This window comes from Thecamonas trahens (genome assembly GCF_000142905.1).
Source record: "Thecamonas trahens ATCC 50062 unplaced genomic scaffold supercont1.2, whole genome shotgun sequence".
In the NCBI taxonomy this organism is placed as follows: Eukaryota; order Apusomonadida; family Apusomonadidae; genus Thecamonas; species Thecamonas trahens.
In genome coordinates this window covers 519,437-535,136 of record NW_013657678.1, presented here as the reverse complement: position 1 = coordinate 535,136, position 15,700 = coordinate 519,437, and the positions used below count along the sequence as shown (strand labels likewise).

The following is a 15,700-nucleotide window of genomic DNA, read 5'->3' as shown; positions in this document are numbered from 1 at the left end:
CCCCCCCACCCCCACCACACACACGCCACTACACCCATCTCGCTACCAGACCATGTGGGCACGCCCCCTCCTCTACATGGCCGTGGTACCAATTGTCCTTGTGCTGGCCAGCCTCGTGCCTCTTTCGCTCGGGCAGTGTTCTTCTTCTTCGGTCTCTGTTGCAGCTGATCAGACTGGTGCATGCGGGGCAACGCCCATGTCGCGAGTGGCAGCTGGTGATGATTACCTCTTTACCGCTGCATGCCATGTTGATGCCTCTAGTGTGCTGTATGTGTACAGGTGTAACAAGGACGGTACAGACTGTGTCTCTCATCTTCAAGACGCCCAGACAGACGCCTGTACACATCCCCACATCGAAATCGATCCTGTTGCAGGCAGGTACTACATCGCCATGGAACACGTTATCTTCTCAAACTCGATGTACCTCTTCTCGTGCTCGTTCAACTTTACTTCGTGCTACGCGGTCCAGATCGAGCCCTTTGCTCAGGCGGCAAAACGGCCGGCGGTTGTTGCTGATCCTGCTAACAACCGCGTCTTTGTTGCCTCCCCGGCCCAGTACAACAGCAACCACCTGCATGTCCACCGCTGTATCAACGGTGGTCAATCGTGCGACCTCACCGTAGACGTTTCAACGCTCGCCTCACAGGGCATCAACTCGGGCCTGGCGCCGTCCATCGCCTATGACTCTGTCACCTCGACCGTCTACATCGCTGTGCAGAACAACTTTGCCGTCACTAACAGGGCCTTTGTCTTCAAGTGCAATGACGACCTGAGCGCGTGCTCCATCCACAACGCCTCGGGCGGCGCCGTCGACGAGTCAGGCATTGAGCCGTCTATCGCCATCGATGAGGTCGGTCGCCTCGTCTACGTCGCCACCACTGACACTCGCTCAGCCGAGTCCAAGGCCCGCGTCGTCGTATGTGACATGAACATTTCTTCTTGCACCGGCTACGACATCTCGCCCACAAACAACGCCGTCTCCAACGTCAACATCGCTCTCAATGCCGCTGACCTCGTCTTCTATGTCTCGTATATCAACGAGGGCGCGTCGGGCTTCCTCTGGCTCTCCCGCTGCTCCACGGTCGACTTTTCCTGCACCGACGAACTGGTCGAGGCCAACTCTGGTACAGCCTACGCTAACGTCGACGTCGACACAACCGTCTCTCCGCCAAAGGTCTACACCTCGTTTGCCGACAGCTTTACCACCCCGGTCGTCGCCATTTCGGCCTGTCCGTCGCCGCCCGCACCGCCACCGCCGCCATCGCCGCCGTCGCCACCCCCGCCGCCACCGCCGCCTCCACCACCGTCGCCTCCTCCGCCGCCGCCATCGCCTCCTCCGCCTCCGTCGCCACCTCCGCCGCCGCCGTCGCCACCGCCGTCGCCGCCGCCGCCGCCGGACCCCACCCCTACTGCCATTTTCTCGCGCACCGGAACCACTGTCAGCGTCACCTGGGATCGCCCCACCAACTTGGCTGGCGCCTCGCTCGCTTCACCCGACATTGTCTGCTCCTCGCTCTTCTCCAACGCCGCAATCCTCGGATCCTCGGCTGCTTGCACCTGGGCCACGCCCTCCAAACTCACCGTCGTCCTCGGCGCGTCACCGACCGCCGTTCCGGGCAACATGCTCCTCTTCGCCGCTCCTGTTCTCGACGCCGCCACCCGCGCCGCCACCGGTGTCGTACTTCAGGCCGCCCCCAACTCGGCCCAGCCCGTTGCTAACCTCATCGCGCCACCAACCGTCGACTCGTGTGGCACCATCGCTATCGATGCCACCACCTCGTCGGGCATCCGCACCCAGACTACGTTTCGCCTCGTCTCGCCCGTCGACCTCGTCGTCTCGGCCGCCCTCGATGCCGCCTTTCCTGCCTCGCGTATCTCAATTGATGTCGGTGGTTGGCCGACTGCCACGCCGTACGTCTTTGAGGTCAACGTAACCGACTGGCTCGGCGTTTCGTCCTCTGCACAGACAACCGTTGTCAAGGATCCAGGCACGCCGCTCATCGCCCTCTCCGCCAAATCCCTGGCCATAACCTCGCGCACTCCGCTCGCCGTCGACGTCTCGGTCGCCTTTGCCGCATGCCCTTCGGATGCCACAACCCCAGTCGCCATCTCCTGGTCCACTCTCTCCGGGCCAGTCGATCCGTTCGCGACTGGTGTCGCTGACCCAGCCCGCAATGTCCTTCTCCTTCCACCGGGATCGCTCCCGCCGGGATCGACTCACGTCTTCAAGGTCAACGTCTCCACCACTGCCCTCGCTGTTGCCAAGTCGTCAGTTGACACCGTCTCGGTCTCGGTCCGCTTCTCGCAGCTCGTTGCCCACATTAAGGGCGGTGCAGCACGGACCATCCTCTCCAATGCTAACCTTGACCTTGACGGCTCCGCTTCCTACGATCCAGACGCCGTCGCTGGCGGCCTCACCTACACGTGGTCGTGCTCTGCAGGCGGAAGCGCGTGCGTCTCCGCACCGTCTTCGGTTGATTGGTCAAGTCCTTTGCTCTCCATCCCGGTTGCCTTGCTCACCGCTCCCCTCGGCTCCGACATGACTATTACTCTCCGCGTTGCTCAAGGTGCCCGCTCCGCAACCACTACCGCCGTCGTCACCCGCGCAAACCTGCCGTTTGTCAGCACCCGCGCCGTCTGGCGTGACGACGACCTCGTGCCCAACGTCAACGAAGTCATCATCTTTCTCTCCGAGGTCCTGCCCGAGCTCGCCGACGACACCCTCGAGTTCCTCTGGGATGAGTCAGCGAGCCGCATCGACCTCCATCCCGACAACGACACCCTCGCCACCACGACAGCCACCATGCGCAACTTTGGCATCCGCGCAAATCGCATGCGGACCGAGATCGACTACGACTTTCGTCTCTACGTCCGTGTCATCCGCGAGTCGGGCACCTTTGCCCGTGCTAGCCCTGGAACGCGCATCACTTCGCGCTCTGTCGATGCTGCCTGGCGTGCCGCCTACCCGCACGCCACCTTTCGCGGCTCGGCTACGGTTGTCGGCACCCGCGCCATCTCTCCCTACTTTTTCATCGCCTCGCAGCGTGTACTCCTCAACGCTGTCCCCGCAGGCGGCACTTTCACCACTAACGTCTCGTCCGATGCTACCGCCGCCACCCTCGTCACATTTACCTTTGCAGGCTGGACAGACGCAGACGACGACACCGTCCTCTACGCCATCCAACAAGAGCTTCCCTCTGGCGACCGCGTCGACCTGGTGCCCTCGTCCATCGGAACCTCGCACTCGGTCTACCTGCAGGCTGGCCTCGCCGCAGATGACTTTCGGGTCTCGGTCATCGGCATTGTCTCCGACGACCGCTTCGGTGCTGCCCCGCCCGTCCGCCTCACTCTCCGCGTCCGCCCCTTCCCTGTCGCCTCAGGCTCACCAGGCGCCGCCGCTGCCTCGCTCATCGACGGCATCCTCGCCGACGCCATCGCCCTCGGCAACACCCACCAGGCGCGCCAGCTCATCTCCTCCATCTCGGCAGTCCTCAACGGACCGCCGCCCACCCCGGGCGCCACCGTTGATCCGGTTGCGCAGACCTCGCGCCTCCGTCTGTTCAACGTCCTTTCCTCGGTCTCGCGAGTCACCAACAGCACCGTCGGCGAACTCGCGCAGACCGCTTCCCTTCTCTCGCTTGTCCTCGGCACGCCTGCCGAGGTGTCACCAGCACTCACCATCCGCGCCACTGCCATGGTCCAGCAGCTCGTCGCCGGCCTCGTTGGTAAGCGCGTATCCGAGGCCCAGGCCTCGTCGGTCTCGACCGCCCTTGCTGCCATCATCCGCGCCGACGGCGCCGCTGGCTCCTCCTCGGACGGATCCGCCACAGCGACCGCTTTTGCTCTCCTCTCCGACGTGACTGACGCCCTCATGGCCGACGCCGTCGACGGCATGGCCCCGCTTGTCGCTTCCAACTCGATGTTTCGCCTCGAGGTTCAGCAGTTTGCTGTCGCTAATATCGCCGCCAGCAAGCCGACCCGCGATCCACAGGCCGCTGTCACCGTGGTCGAGGCCTGCTCCGCTGTCGCCACCCCATCGCCGCCCTCACCTCGACAGGCATCGACGCAAGCACCTCGGTCCGCGAAAAGTGCCTCGCCTTTTCCTCCAACCCGTACGCCTTTAACGGCGGCCGCCGTGTCGGCGACCCCAACGGCACCGTTGCCTTTGACGCCCTCTCGGCCGCTGTCATTTCGCTCGATTATGCCACCACCCCGGCGTCTGCACTCTCGCTCGGCGCCGCGCTCCCAGCTGTTCAGGGCAAACTTGCTGTCGACCGCGCCCCGGATCCCATCCGCATCGTCATCCCGCTCAGCGGCGCAGAGCTCGGCGCAGATGCCTGCGTCTTTTGGAGCGACGCCTTGGGCGGATGGAACACCACCGGGTGCCAGGTCGGCACCGTCGTCCGCGGCTCCCACGCAGAGTGCGTCTGCAACCATCTCACCACGTTTGCCGTCAACACTCTCGATGCCTCGGACTTTGCCCGCCTCGGCAGCGTCGAGGACCAGCCCGAGGCCCTCATCGTCGTCGTCATACTCTGGGCCGCCTTCCTCATCGCGCTCCCGTTCCTCTACATGTACGACATCCGTGACCGCGAGCTGCTCCTTGTCGACCGAACCGGCAAGCTCTCGGCCTTCCTCCGTGCCAAACGCGCCAAGATCAGAGGCAAGAAGCACCTGCTTTGGCACACGCTCAAAGAGTCGATGGTCCACAAGCACCTCTGGCTGTCACTGGCCCTCAAGCTCGAGGACGATCCCTTCACTCGTGTCTTCCGTGCTGCCGTTCTCCTCACCACCCTCACTGCAGGCATGGCCGTCGCTGCCGCTTTCTACCGCGACCAGGACGACGACTCGGTCTCGGGCACCCGCGGCCGAATCACAGAGCTCGTCGTCTCGGTCATCATCGGGCCGGTTCTCTTTGGCCCGCTCACCCTCGCCGCCATCCTCATGCGCAAGTCCTCGGCCGGTACCGTCTATGGCCTCCTCCCGCGCGAGCGCCATTGGCTGTGGATGAATCCGAGTGCCTCGCCGGCAGACGCCATCGGCCGTGGCGGCGATCACCACTCGTTCGACAACGTCTCGCTCATGCCCGACCGCTTCACAGAGAGTCTCTCGCTCTCGGAATCTCGCGCCTCGTCGTCGTCGAGCGTCTCGGAGCAGGAGGAAGGCAGTTTCTCGTCGTCGTCGGCCTCGACCAGCACGTCAGCCTCATCGTCATCGTCTTCGCTTTCAGCCCGTGACGTCCACGACGCGCTAGCAGACGCCTTGCTCATGACCACCGAGGCCGTCCGCAAGAATCGCTACGACTTTTCATCCTCGATTGGCAGCGATCGCGGGATCCCGGTCGCCTCTGGCGTTGCCCGCAAGCGCCTCGCTGGCTCGTCGTTCTCGTCCGAGTCAGACGACGGCGCTACCAAGCTCGCTCAGCGCAAGGGCCCCCGTCGCTGTGGCTGCCTCTGCCGCAAGGCGTACAAGCCAACCGTCGACGAGATGATTGCGGCCCTCCCGCGCAACGTCCTTAACCTCGCCGCCTCGGATTTTGCCCGCATGGACCTCGATGGCAACGGCTCGCTCGACCGCAGCGAAGTCGCCGTAATCATGTCTCACCGCGGCTGGATCGTTGAACCCAAAGAGCTCGAAAACATATTCAAGGTCATCGACACCGACGCCAGCGGCGCCATTGAGTTTGAAGAGTTCCTCAGCGTCGTCGCCCTTCGCCACTACAAGCTTGCCGCGGAGGAGGAAGCCATGCGCCATGGCAAGCTCGCGGGTTGGTTCGGTTGGCTGGTCTTTGTCATCCTGGTCGTCGTCTCGGCCGGCTGCTCGCTCCTGGTCATCGTCTACGGCCTCAAGTTCTCGCGTCCGGTTGTTCACTCATGGCTCCGCACCTTCTTCTACACCCTTGTTGCCGACATTCTCTTCTTTGAGCCACTCAAGGTCATCGGCGGTGTTCTCATGGCTTCTGTCGCCTTCCTCTCCGACACAAATCTAGCCGAGCTCACCAACCTCTTCTGATGCGCTTCTTCGGCGAGCCCCGCCTGCACATTGTTGAGAAACCCTGCATCAAGCGCCACTGCAACTGCTGCGAGTCGTTGGCACTCGCCGTCGGCTGGCACCTTGCAAAGCGAAGCGGCTGGCACCTTGCTTTGCTAATAGCTCCGATGGCGTCGACACAGTCGGCTCCGACGGAGCTGGAACCCACCCGCCCACCCTTCGATGACGATGCGCGATGGCGACGACGGACACCTCTCGCGCACAATTATAGTCCTAAATCACGCACATACGAGCTGACGATGATTGCTCGTATGCACGGAGAATACCGTGCCGATTGGCACGATGCTGCTGGTCCTGGAGGCCAGGGAAGCAGGTGCGACGATTTCTCAAGACTCGTCGATCCCGCTCGGCTAGCAACACTGTAACGTTGTTTGAAGATGTCATCAGTTCATTTCTGTGCTAGTGCACGCCGACTGCCCAAATCCAGTCGCAGGCAGGACGCTAGTTGGCCGGAGTTAAAACACCCGATCAAACGCAACCGTAAACTGCATGGTCTTGAGCAGCTGCAGTGCCGAGGTGCAGTCAGGCCGCTTTGCGGCGTCGGCGTCCCAGCAGGCCTCTACAAGGTCACCCACTCCTGGATGATCATCGACAAAGCCCTGCGGGAACATCGGCCGGGTTCCGGCCACCAGCGCCTCGGGCGTAAAGTGCTGCGCATGCTCCGCCAGCGCAATACCGGTAAAGAGCTCATAAGCGAGGACTCCGAGCGCGTAAACGTCCGCTGCTTGAGTCCATGCCGTGGCCTCGACACTCTCGCCGCTCATCCATGTCGCGAGGATTTCTGGTGGGTAGTACATGTGCTTGCCACGCATGACTTGCCGCTCAAACGCGTCGAGCTTGGTCGGCACCAGTACAGCGCTCGATGTCAGGTATGCGCCAGTCACCTGACCCCGCCGCGACCGCTGGACAAGAACGTTGCCCAGGTTGAGATTGGCGTGCACTCGCCCGGCCTTGTGCAGCGCTGCAACCGCGCACACCACGTCATGCAGAATCGAGACCCGCTCATCCATCTCGTCGAGTAGGCCGCCCTCCTTTCGGATGAGGACCGAGAGCGGCGAGGCATGCGAAAACTCGTACACCACATACACCGCGGTTGGGCACGTCTCAGAGTAGCCGAGCACCGGAACCAGCGACGAGTTTGCCACGGTGCAGAGGCCACTGGCACTGCTCACTGCCGCCGCGTGCTCGACTGGGCTCTCCGCCGCCACCTTGCGGACGGCAACCTTGGCGCCGCGGTACAAGCCATGGTACAGCACACCGAGAATCGAGTCACCCAGCGGTTCGAGCACTTGGACTGGCTCGACGCTCGCTAGCGCCGACGCCGGCGTCACCATCAACGGCGCCTGGCTTGGCTGCGCGCCGCTGCTCTTGCTTGTGCCCAGCGCGTCGGCGCCTGCTCCATCGCCGTCACCTGCTCCATGCGGAACGCCCACGGCAATCTCCTCGAACAGCTGCAGCGCAATGACCGACTCGGACGGCTCAAACGACTTGGGCGAGAGGACCGACGACGACGGTACCGCGGCTCCAACGTCGGCCCGCCCGGCACCACCCTCGCCCTGAATGGCCGAAAACGACCCGGTAGCCAGCAGTCGGGCCTCCAGCGCCTGCAGCAGCGTCTTTCGGCGAGTCACCAGCTGGTTGTACTTCCACAGCATCTCCTCGCACGACTGTTGCACAATGACAGAGTGGTCGTGTGCTGACCGCTTATTGTCGACCGTCTGCTTGATGCGATACATCAACCGGTACAGCTCGCGCTCCACACGCGATCCGTACTCATCGACCTTGGCCTGGAACATCTCCGACATCGACTCGGCCGAGTCCATCGTCGCCTCGGCTACCCGCTGCAAGCCAGCCTCAAACGCGTCCTTGATCACTCGCCCAGACACCTCGTACGCAGACGACTTGCGGAGAGACGGTACCGGGATGTATTTGAACAGCCAAAGACCGCAAACTTGCGCGTCGACGACTTGTCCAGCGTCCGCAGCGTGTGCGTCTGGATGTCGTGGGCGAACGACTCGAGCTCGGGCGTCTCAAGCTCAGGGAACACAATCGAGAGCTCAAGCACCTTTTGCACGTCGTTCTGGTACGCCAGCAGGTGCGGCTCGAGTACCTCCTTGACCTTGGCCTCGATCTCGGAAATGATGCCGCGCGCGCCCGAAAGAAGCTTGGAGACCAATGCAGACTGGATGTTGAGAGACGCCACTTTGAAGACGTGCGTCATAAAGTCAACAAACTCGCTTGCCTGCTCCTGCGACGCAAACTTGACATTGTCGGGCACAGAGCCGGCCGACGTCCGCGCACGCTTGCGAGAATCAAAGATGGCTTCAAACCTGGCCCGCACCACCTTGGCCTCGAGCGTGCCGGGTACACGGTCCGGCGACGCCAGCTCAGCATCCACAAGATCCAGAATCTGCGCAGGATCGGTCATCAGCGAGAGCGACGTCACCGAGATGGCGTCGGCAATGAGTGACGGTAGCCGCGCAGACGCCTGCGAGTACGCAAAGTGCTTGATCTCGTTGACTGCTTCGCGGATGACCTCGAGCGTTGTGGCCGAAGTGACGAGAAAAGACTCAAGGTTCTCCACAGACGCTGCCACCGTTGAGAGCTGCACATGTACATCCTGAACAAACGCCTTGCACACCAGCGACATCTCGACCAGCGCTTGCCGCAACGAGATGATGCCGGCGTTGGTGTAGCAATGCCGGAGCATGGACTCGAGCGGCTCGTTGAGCCGCGAGTTGTGCCACACAGCCTCCACGCCCTCCTGGAACGACCCAATATCGTTTTCCTCCACCATCTTCGGATACACCACGTCGTCCGTCCACGTCTCGCCCCAAGCAATCCGCGCAAAGTCCTTGACCCATGGGTACACGTCTGGCGATGGCACCTCGACCAACCCGAGGTCTTCCGACGACGACGAGCCACAACACGATCCGTCATCGCCCACACCACTCCCAACCTCGCTCCCCAGCTCGGCTAGGTCGGACCCGTCGTCATCCGACGAGATCTGGATCGAGTCCGAGTCGCTCCCGCTCTCGTCACCGGTCGCGCTTCCGGTAGCCGACGGCAACAGCTCGCCAGCCTCCGAACTGGCCGCCCGACTCGCCTCGGCTGCTTCGGCTGCCTCGGCTGCCGCAAGCGCAAACGACGACAGGTACTGCCGTGCCGTGTTGGCGTACTGCGCGTACTTGGCCGAGACCGCAAACACGTTCTGCGGCTTGATCCGCGGAATGTGGCTTTGTGCCCCCGGTGGTGACGCAGGAGGTGTGGCGCCGGAGGGAGCCGTAGCAGCAGCCGCAGCACCTGGCGTGCCAGAGCCGGTCTCGCCGGATCCGCTCGCCGGCGAGCTCGGACCAGGCTGCAACTTGGGCGTGCCAAACAGGTTTTGAGCGACAAAAGCCTTGACTTCGTCCTCGTCCATGTCGCCAGACCGGATGTTGCGCTGGTCAAACTTGTTGACAAACACGTAGATCTCCTGCTGCAAATCGGCGGTGATGTCCGAGATGATCGAGTTGATGTTGGCCTGCGCCGAAGACTGGAGCGAGGCGTAGTTGAGAACAATAGCAATGATGGAGGCCTGCCGCAGCGTCCGCCGCAGCACGTCCGACAGCATGTCCATACCAAACTCGTTCGGGCCTGGCGAGTCGATGAACGACAGCCGGCCAAACATGCCGGTCTGGGCCATGACCGCAAACTCGAGCTCGATGAGCGGCAAGTCAGCGAGGTCGGCAATCGACTCGAGCGGGTTGGGCCCGTCGACGTCGAGCATCTCAACCAGCCGCAGAGTGTCGTTGGCCAGCACCAAGCGCGAGAGCACGTTGTCGACGCCGGCCACTGGCTCCGAGTCAAACACAAGCTCCGGTGCCGAGTCAAGGACCAGCTCCAGGCCGGTGTGGCCCAGCGCTACTGCCCGCGTTGCCTCGGCCCGGTGGCTCAGTGCGTGGCGGATCATGTCAAGCGACTTGTTGAGTGCCTTGACTGTGCCGGGTGGGAGGGTGAGCGTCGGGACGGCCTTGCCTTGGACATGAGTAATGACCGTGGGGATGACGGTCATGGCCGACGCCCGTGACGGGCAGACGTCAACCCCGACCAAGCCCGAGATGGTCGACGACTTGCCGGCCTTCATGAGCCCGACCATGCCGACGTAAGTGGCGGCCTCAACCACCGATGACGCCAGCTTGAACAGCGCAGCGCGCCACTTGTCGTGCTCGGCCTGGATCGACGAGTCGTCGTCGTCGCGCTTGTTCTCATGGACAAGCGCGTACATGAGCCCAATGAGCTGCAGCAGCTGCGTCTGCCAGGACACAGCCTCCAGCTCGGTCCGTGTCTCTTCGAGCGCTCCCTCGGCCTTCAACAGCTTGTTCTGTCGGATCTTGATCTTGCGTTCGAGTTGCTTCACCTTGGTTGCAGCCCGAGGTGGGAGGCTCTCGCCAGGGCCGACGCTGTCGAGGAGTTTTGCTCGGTTCGATTTCGCCATAGCCACCTCGTCGAGCTGGGCTTGGACCACAGCGGCTCGCTTCCGCACACGCCCGACAAGCTGCCACTGCCGAGTGTAGACCGAGGCCAGAAACGGCATGATAGGGTGGTCCGAGCTGGGGACCTCGCCGTCGGGCCCAAAGTGGTCGAGGTCAAACTCGGCGAGAACCGCGTCGGCAAGGTCGGCCACGGCCGAAGCCTCGAGCTTGGGCTTGGTGAGGCCATCTCCTTCATCAGTCGGTGGGAGAAAGACAGAGGCCAACGATCGCGACGGCGAATGGGCCACATCGCTGCTGGCACTGCTGGATGGCACAGCCGGCTTGTCGAGCAGCGCAATGTAGTCGGTCACTACTGCAGCCTGCTGCTCGCGTGAGACGTTTTCGGCAGCAGAGAACCAGTTGGATCCCGAGGTGGTCATGGCGCGGGTCCGGCTTCGCGCCTCAGGTCCGTCGAGACGCGGGCTGGGCGCAAGGCCCGGCGTCGTGCCATCATTCTTGACCGACGTCCAGTCGGTGTTGACGTGGATAAAGCGGAGCGTGCGAACCGTGTGCGGCGCGTCGAGAGTAGCAAACGCCGTCGCGGGCTTTGCCGGTTCAAGCGCAGACTGCGCCTCGTCCGCGAGGAGCATCTGATCCGGTGGTACAGCAGTCTGGGTATGGAGCGGCGAACGCTCAAAAATGCCAAGAGGATCGAGCAGGTTGACGCCGGGGGTCACCATTGACGAGTACAGCTGGCCCCACTTGGCGTCGGGCATGGCGGCGGCGAGGCGGCTGATGGTGGCCTGGTGGAGGATGGCACCGGCGCCGGACGAGGCGTCGGCGAGAAAGGCAAGAACAAGGTCTTTGTAGACAACCGGGACGTACTGGCCGAGGTAGCGGAAAGAGGCCACGCGCCGCGAGACCACCTCGACAAAGATGAGTGCGATCTGGCGGACGTCGATAGCCGGCGACGAGAGGAACCAGTGCAGGTGGCGAAGATTTGGCGGCTGTAGTGTGGCAGAGAACGCGCCGGCGAACGAGGGCGTGGTGCGGAAGAGGTCAATGAACTTGATGAGCGCGTACGAAGCCGAGGCCTGGGTAAACTTGTGCTCGAGCGCAGGCGTCCAGTGGGTGTTCGACGAGGCGAGGAGAAGGCCAAAGACAATCGACTTTTGGATGCACTCAACCGAGTTGGGCGCGGTGATCTCGAGCGGCGCAGGCGGCGGCGAGTCGGAGACGGGCGCAAGCTGCGTGGCGAGCTGGTTGAGGTCCACAACAAGTGAGGTCTTACGGCCAGCTGCGGTCGGGGTAGAGAGGCCCGACGACGTCGGCGTCACTGCCTCGGCACGGCTGCTGTGCTGCGCTTCGGCCTCGACCGTCGACGCCCAGAGCTGGGCCAGCTCGTCCATAGCCGCATGCCGGGTGGGGGCGTCCTTGAGACTCTCGATGGCGGCTAGCGTGCGCTGGACAGGCGCGAGGAGCTCAGTCATGATGGTAGTGATGACGGTGACTGGGAGCTGCGGCGCCGAGGCTCGGAGAACAACATAGTCGCCGTCGCTGCAGAGCGCGTCGAGGGTGAGGGAGGCAAAGGCATTACCGCTCGCGCCGCCATCAGGCGCGAGCTGGTCGACGACGTCTGCGAGAGACGCCGGTGAGAGGTCGGAGACATCGTCGACGCCAGTAAACGACTCGGGGAACCGGTAGGCAACAAAGCCTGGCGGCGCTCCAGCGGCCAGAGCGTCGAGCGCCTCGGCAGTTGTCTCAAACTGCTGTAGCGCCGAAAAGTCAAAGGCTATGTCCGGGAAGAAGTGCGAGACAATAAAACCCAAAAAGGTGGTGAGGAGCATGGTTCGCGGCTGGACAAAGGCCACGAGCGACGCCTCGAGTGCTGATCCAGTGGTGCCGAGGATCGATGCCACGCGGAGCGCAATCGACGGTCCCTCGGCAGGTTCGGCGTCGGCGGCAGTTGACTCGGCGAGAGTGTCACATGGAGTAGCGGAAGAGCTCCAAGGCTCGGTAACCACCGGATTGACGGCAAATACGTTGAGCTTGTGGTCGGGCGAAATGAGCTGGACAATCTTTGGTCCACCGCCGTATGTGTTGGCGAGCAGCTCCCAGATCTCGGCCGAGATGACGACCACAAAGTCGGTGATGGCTGAGCCTGCCGGCAGGGCCTTGATGGCCTTGAACTCGGCCTTGGGATCAAGAAGCATCTTGTTGGAGATCGGCCCGGGGCCCGGAGCAAGACCAAGCTCTGCCGCTGCAGACGAAGAGGACGACGCCGTCGAAGATCGGAGCTTTGCAGCCGAGTGCGCAGGTGCGGCAACCGCAGCAGCAGCAGCAGAGGATGAGGCCTCTGCCGCAGCGAGCTCGGCCTCTGAGCGAAAGACTCTCTTTGCTCTTGCCATCAACTCTGGAGGCAACGAAGCGGCCAGATGTGAGTTTGGAGCAAAGAGAGCCGAGCTGACCGAGTTGCGCCACTTGTTGTACCATGCCCGTGCGAGGATGCAAGCATGTGGGTGACGAGTGAAACCAAACAAGTTTTCCGAGGTTGTAAAGGGAGAAGACAGGAGAGGATTGCTAGTGGTGAGCGTGGGTGTGGTGGGCTTGGAGGAGGTGGAGGGTGGCACAAGCGTGTCGTCGTCGTCTCTGCCATGATCGAGGCCAACCTGACCACCACCACCACCACCACCACCACCACACGTGCTGGAATGACTCTCCTGTTCACAGGCTACAAACGGGGGCATATACAAGTGATTAACCTCTTCTACAAGTACGACCGCTTCCACCTCGGCTGCACAAAGCCGCTTAGTTGCCGCCATAGAGGGCGAGGTGGGGAAAGAGAGGGGGGGGGGGGGAGGGGGGGGTGCGTTCAGTGGTGTGGCATTCTGTCGCATTTGCAAGTTTTATGGCCAACCGGTGGTGGAAGAAACGGCGTGACTTGCCCATTGATGCGGTGACCTGACATGTACGGCAGGGGGGCGGGCAGGTCTTGGTGTGGATGGCGGACAGGTTGATGTGTTTGTTGATCGAATAGTTGGCAACTCTTTCAACTAGCGGGCCATTTGCTGGCGGACGGCTTGGAGGTGATTGGCGATGGAGCGATGTAGGTCGGTGAGAGCCACTGCGTGGTCCTGGTCAGCAGGTGCAGGCGGCGGTGGTTCGACGGGGGAGAGGATGTAGTCAGAGAGGAGGAGGAGGACCTTGACAACGGTGTGTGAGTGAAGGGCAAAGGCTTCGGTGCGTGAGGCGCGAGATGACGATGTGGGTGGACCCTGGAACCAGAGCGGGCCAAAGACCTTGGCGAGCCGTTCGAGGGTCACGCCGTGGCTCTCTTCGGCTGCGAGGAAGCTCGTGAGTTTGTCCACCATGTAGCGGACAACCTGCACGTTGATGGGCGGTAGATTGGCAATGACCGAGCGGATCTGACCAAGTGCGTGGACGTCAAGCGTGTTGGACCGCGGCGACTCGGGGACAGTAGCCTGAGAAGCAGAGAGGACAAGAGCGTTGAGCGCGACCGAGAGCAGCTTGTGCGACGAGTCGGGTAAGAGTGGCTCCGGCAAGTGGCGGAAAAAGTGCAGGACGACGCCAGCAGGGATGTGAGGGTCAGTGTCGGCAAGCGTCCACTGAGGCTTGCGCGAGGCGTCCAGCTCGGCCACAGCGGCCTCGATGGAGCCGCGGATAAAGACAAGGTCGTGATCAAAGAGGTCTGCGGTGGTGAGGAGCTCGCCGGTGTTCTCGAGGTAGTCAAAGGCAACGCGGAGCGGGAGTGGGACCGGGTCGACACCCAGCGCCACATTGCGGCGGCCAAGGACGCTGAGCGAGAGCGCAAACTGCTTGACCGAGCTCGGTCGGGCCATATCCGACTCGGCGGCAAACTGGGCGTCGCGCTGAGCGCGCCAAGTCTCAAACACTCGCGTCTGCGACGCGCTGAGATTGAACTTGGGCTGCGGCTTTGTGGATTCGGTCGCCGGCCGGGCAGCTGCTACCGCTGCTGCCGCACGAGCCTTGACCCGAGCCTTTTCGGCCTCGAGCGTCGCGGATGCGTCGGCAGCGTCGCCATCACCCGACGCATCAGCGCTGTCGAGTTCGGCCGCTGGCAATGCCTGGCTCGGCGCCGCGACGTCAAAGAGGCCCGGCTGGCGCGCGTGGTCGATGAGAAGGGTGATGATGCGGACAACGGCCGGGATCTGCAACAGGTACTCGGGCTCAAAGCGCGTGTGAGTGACGGTGGCCAAGGCCGGCGGGCGGAGAAGGGCCGGGCCGAGCGCGACCGCCAGTGACGTCGATGACATCGAGTTGACCGAGGCATTGTCAGCGACCCTAGCCAGGAGCATGACAATGACTTGCAGCGTCTTGAGGTGCGACCACGGGAGGCCGATGCGGAGGATCATGCCGAGCTCGTTGAGCACCATGGTCTCGCGAGCGCGCGACGAGAGCGCCTCGCCGGTCGCCTCGGAGACCGCGGACTTGGCCTCTTGGCACTCGGAGCCAAGCTTGACAAGCCGCGCGTAGAGCGACGAGTGAATGACCGGTTCGGGCAGATGGTCGAGGTAGTACCGCAACAGGCCGGCAACCGTAAAGGCCGGCTTGCCAGGGATGAGCCACTGATCGTCGACATCGCCGCTGGAGTGACGGCTGCCGAGCGAGGCCGTCGATGTCGAGCATTGTCTGTCCAATACCAAGTCGGCCTCGGAGCCTGAGGCACGGCCATCCAGTTTTTCAGACGCAGAAAAAAGAGTTTGCAGTTTTGCCCTCTGATCCTCAGCAGAGGCTTCCCCAATGCGAGTCAGCTCTGCCACCAGTGCGGCGAGCGACGACGAGTTGGGCACGACCTCAAACAACCCGCGCTTGTCGAGGCCATGTTTGAGAAGGAACCGCGTGATGAGTTGAACCAGGTACGGCACTCCGCTGCTTTCGAGCAGGGCCACTCCGAACATGGTAGTTGTGTTGGTAGGGTGTGGTGGTGGGGTGTGGAGGGGAGGAGGGCGAGCGGGAGTGCGGTGGTGCAGAGGTGAATGCGGTCGGTTGGTTGAGGTTGGTGGACGTGATGGTGTCGGGCGCAGAGGTAGATCGGGTCGTAGGAAGAGGGATACAGTTTGATCGGATGTTGTTTGAAGGTTATATAGGGTGTATGTCGGCGCGGGCGGGGGGGGGGGGGGGGGGGAGGGAGTAGGGAAGGAGGACGGGGGACG

The 15,700-nt window shown here is 62.8% G+C and overlaps 3 protein-coding genes across 3 annotated transcripts; 1 reads left to right on the top strand and 2 right to left on the bottom strand.

The window, feature by feature from the left end:
* Positions 1 to 418: 418 nt before the first annotated feature.
* AMSG_00543 (uncharacterized protein) lies at positions 419 to 6,012 on the top strand (the record flags this gene model as incomplete). Its single annotated transcript, XM_013907363.1, has 3 exons — positions 419 to 1,233; positions 1,444 to 4,024; positions 4,090 to 6,012. The coding sequence occupies 3 exons, from the start codon at positions 419 to 421 to the stop codon at positions 6,010 to 6,012; spliced, it is 5,319 nt and encodes a 1,772-aa protein (XP_013762817.1).
* Positions 6,013 to 6,418: 406 nt separating this feature from the next.
* On the bottom strand, positions 6,419 to 9,129 carry AMSG_00542 (serine/threonine protein kinase). The gene has a single exon (XM_013907362.1). It carries the CDS (start codon positions 7,872 to 7,874, stop codon positions 6,507 to 6,509), a length of 1,368 nt encoding a protein of 455 aa, XP_013762816.1. The 5' UTR covers positions 7,875 to 9,129; the 3' UTR covers positions 6,419 to 6,506.
* A 4,427-nt stretch (positions 9,130 to 13,556) lies between these two features.
* AMSG_00541 (uncharacterized protein) lies at positions 13,557 to 15,445 on the bottom strand (the record flags this gene model as incomplete). The annotated part of the gene is made up of 1 exon (XM_013907361.1): positions 13,557 to 15,445. The coding sequence occupies one exon, from the start codon at positions 15,443 to 15,445 to the stop codon at positions 13,559 to 13,561; it is 1,887 nt and encodes a 628-aa protein (XP_013762815.1). The 3' UTR covers positions 13,557 to 13,558.
* Between the last annotated feature and the right edge of the window lie 255 nt (positions 15,446 to 15,700).

Bases quoted from the DNA above. Each gene is read 5' to 3' on its own strand.
- AMSG_00542 (XM_013907362.1), bottom strand. From the start codon at position 7,874: ATGGACTCGGCCGAGTCGATGTCGGAGATGTTCCAGGCCAAGGTCGAT.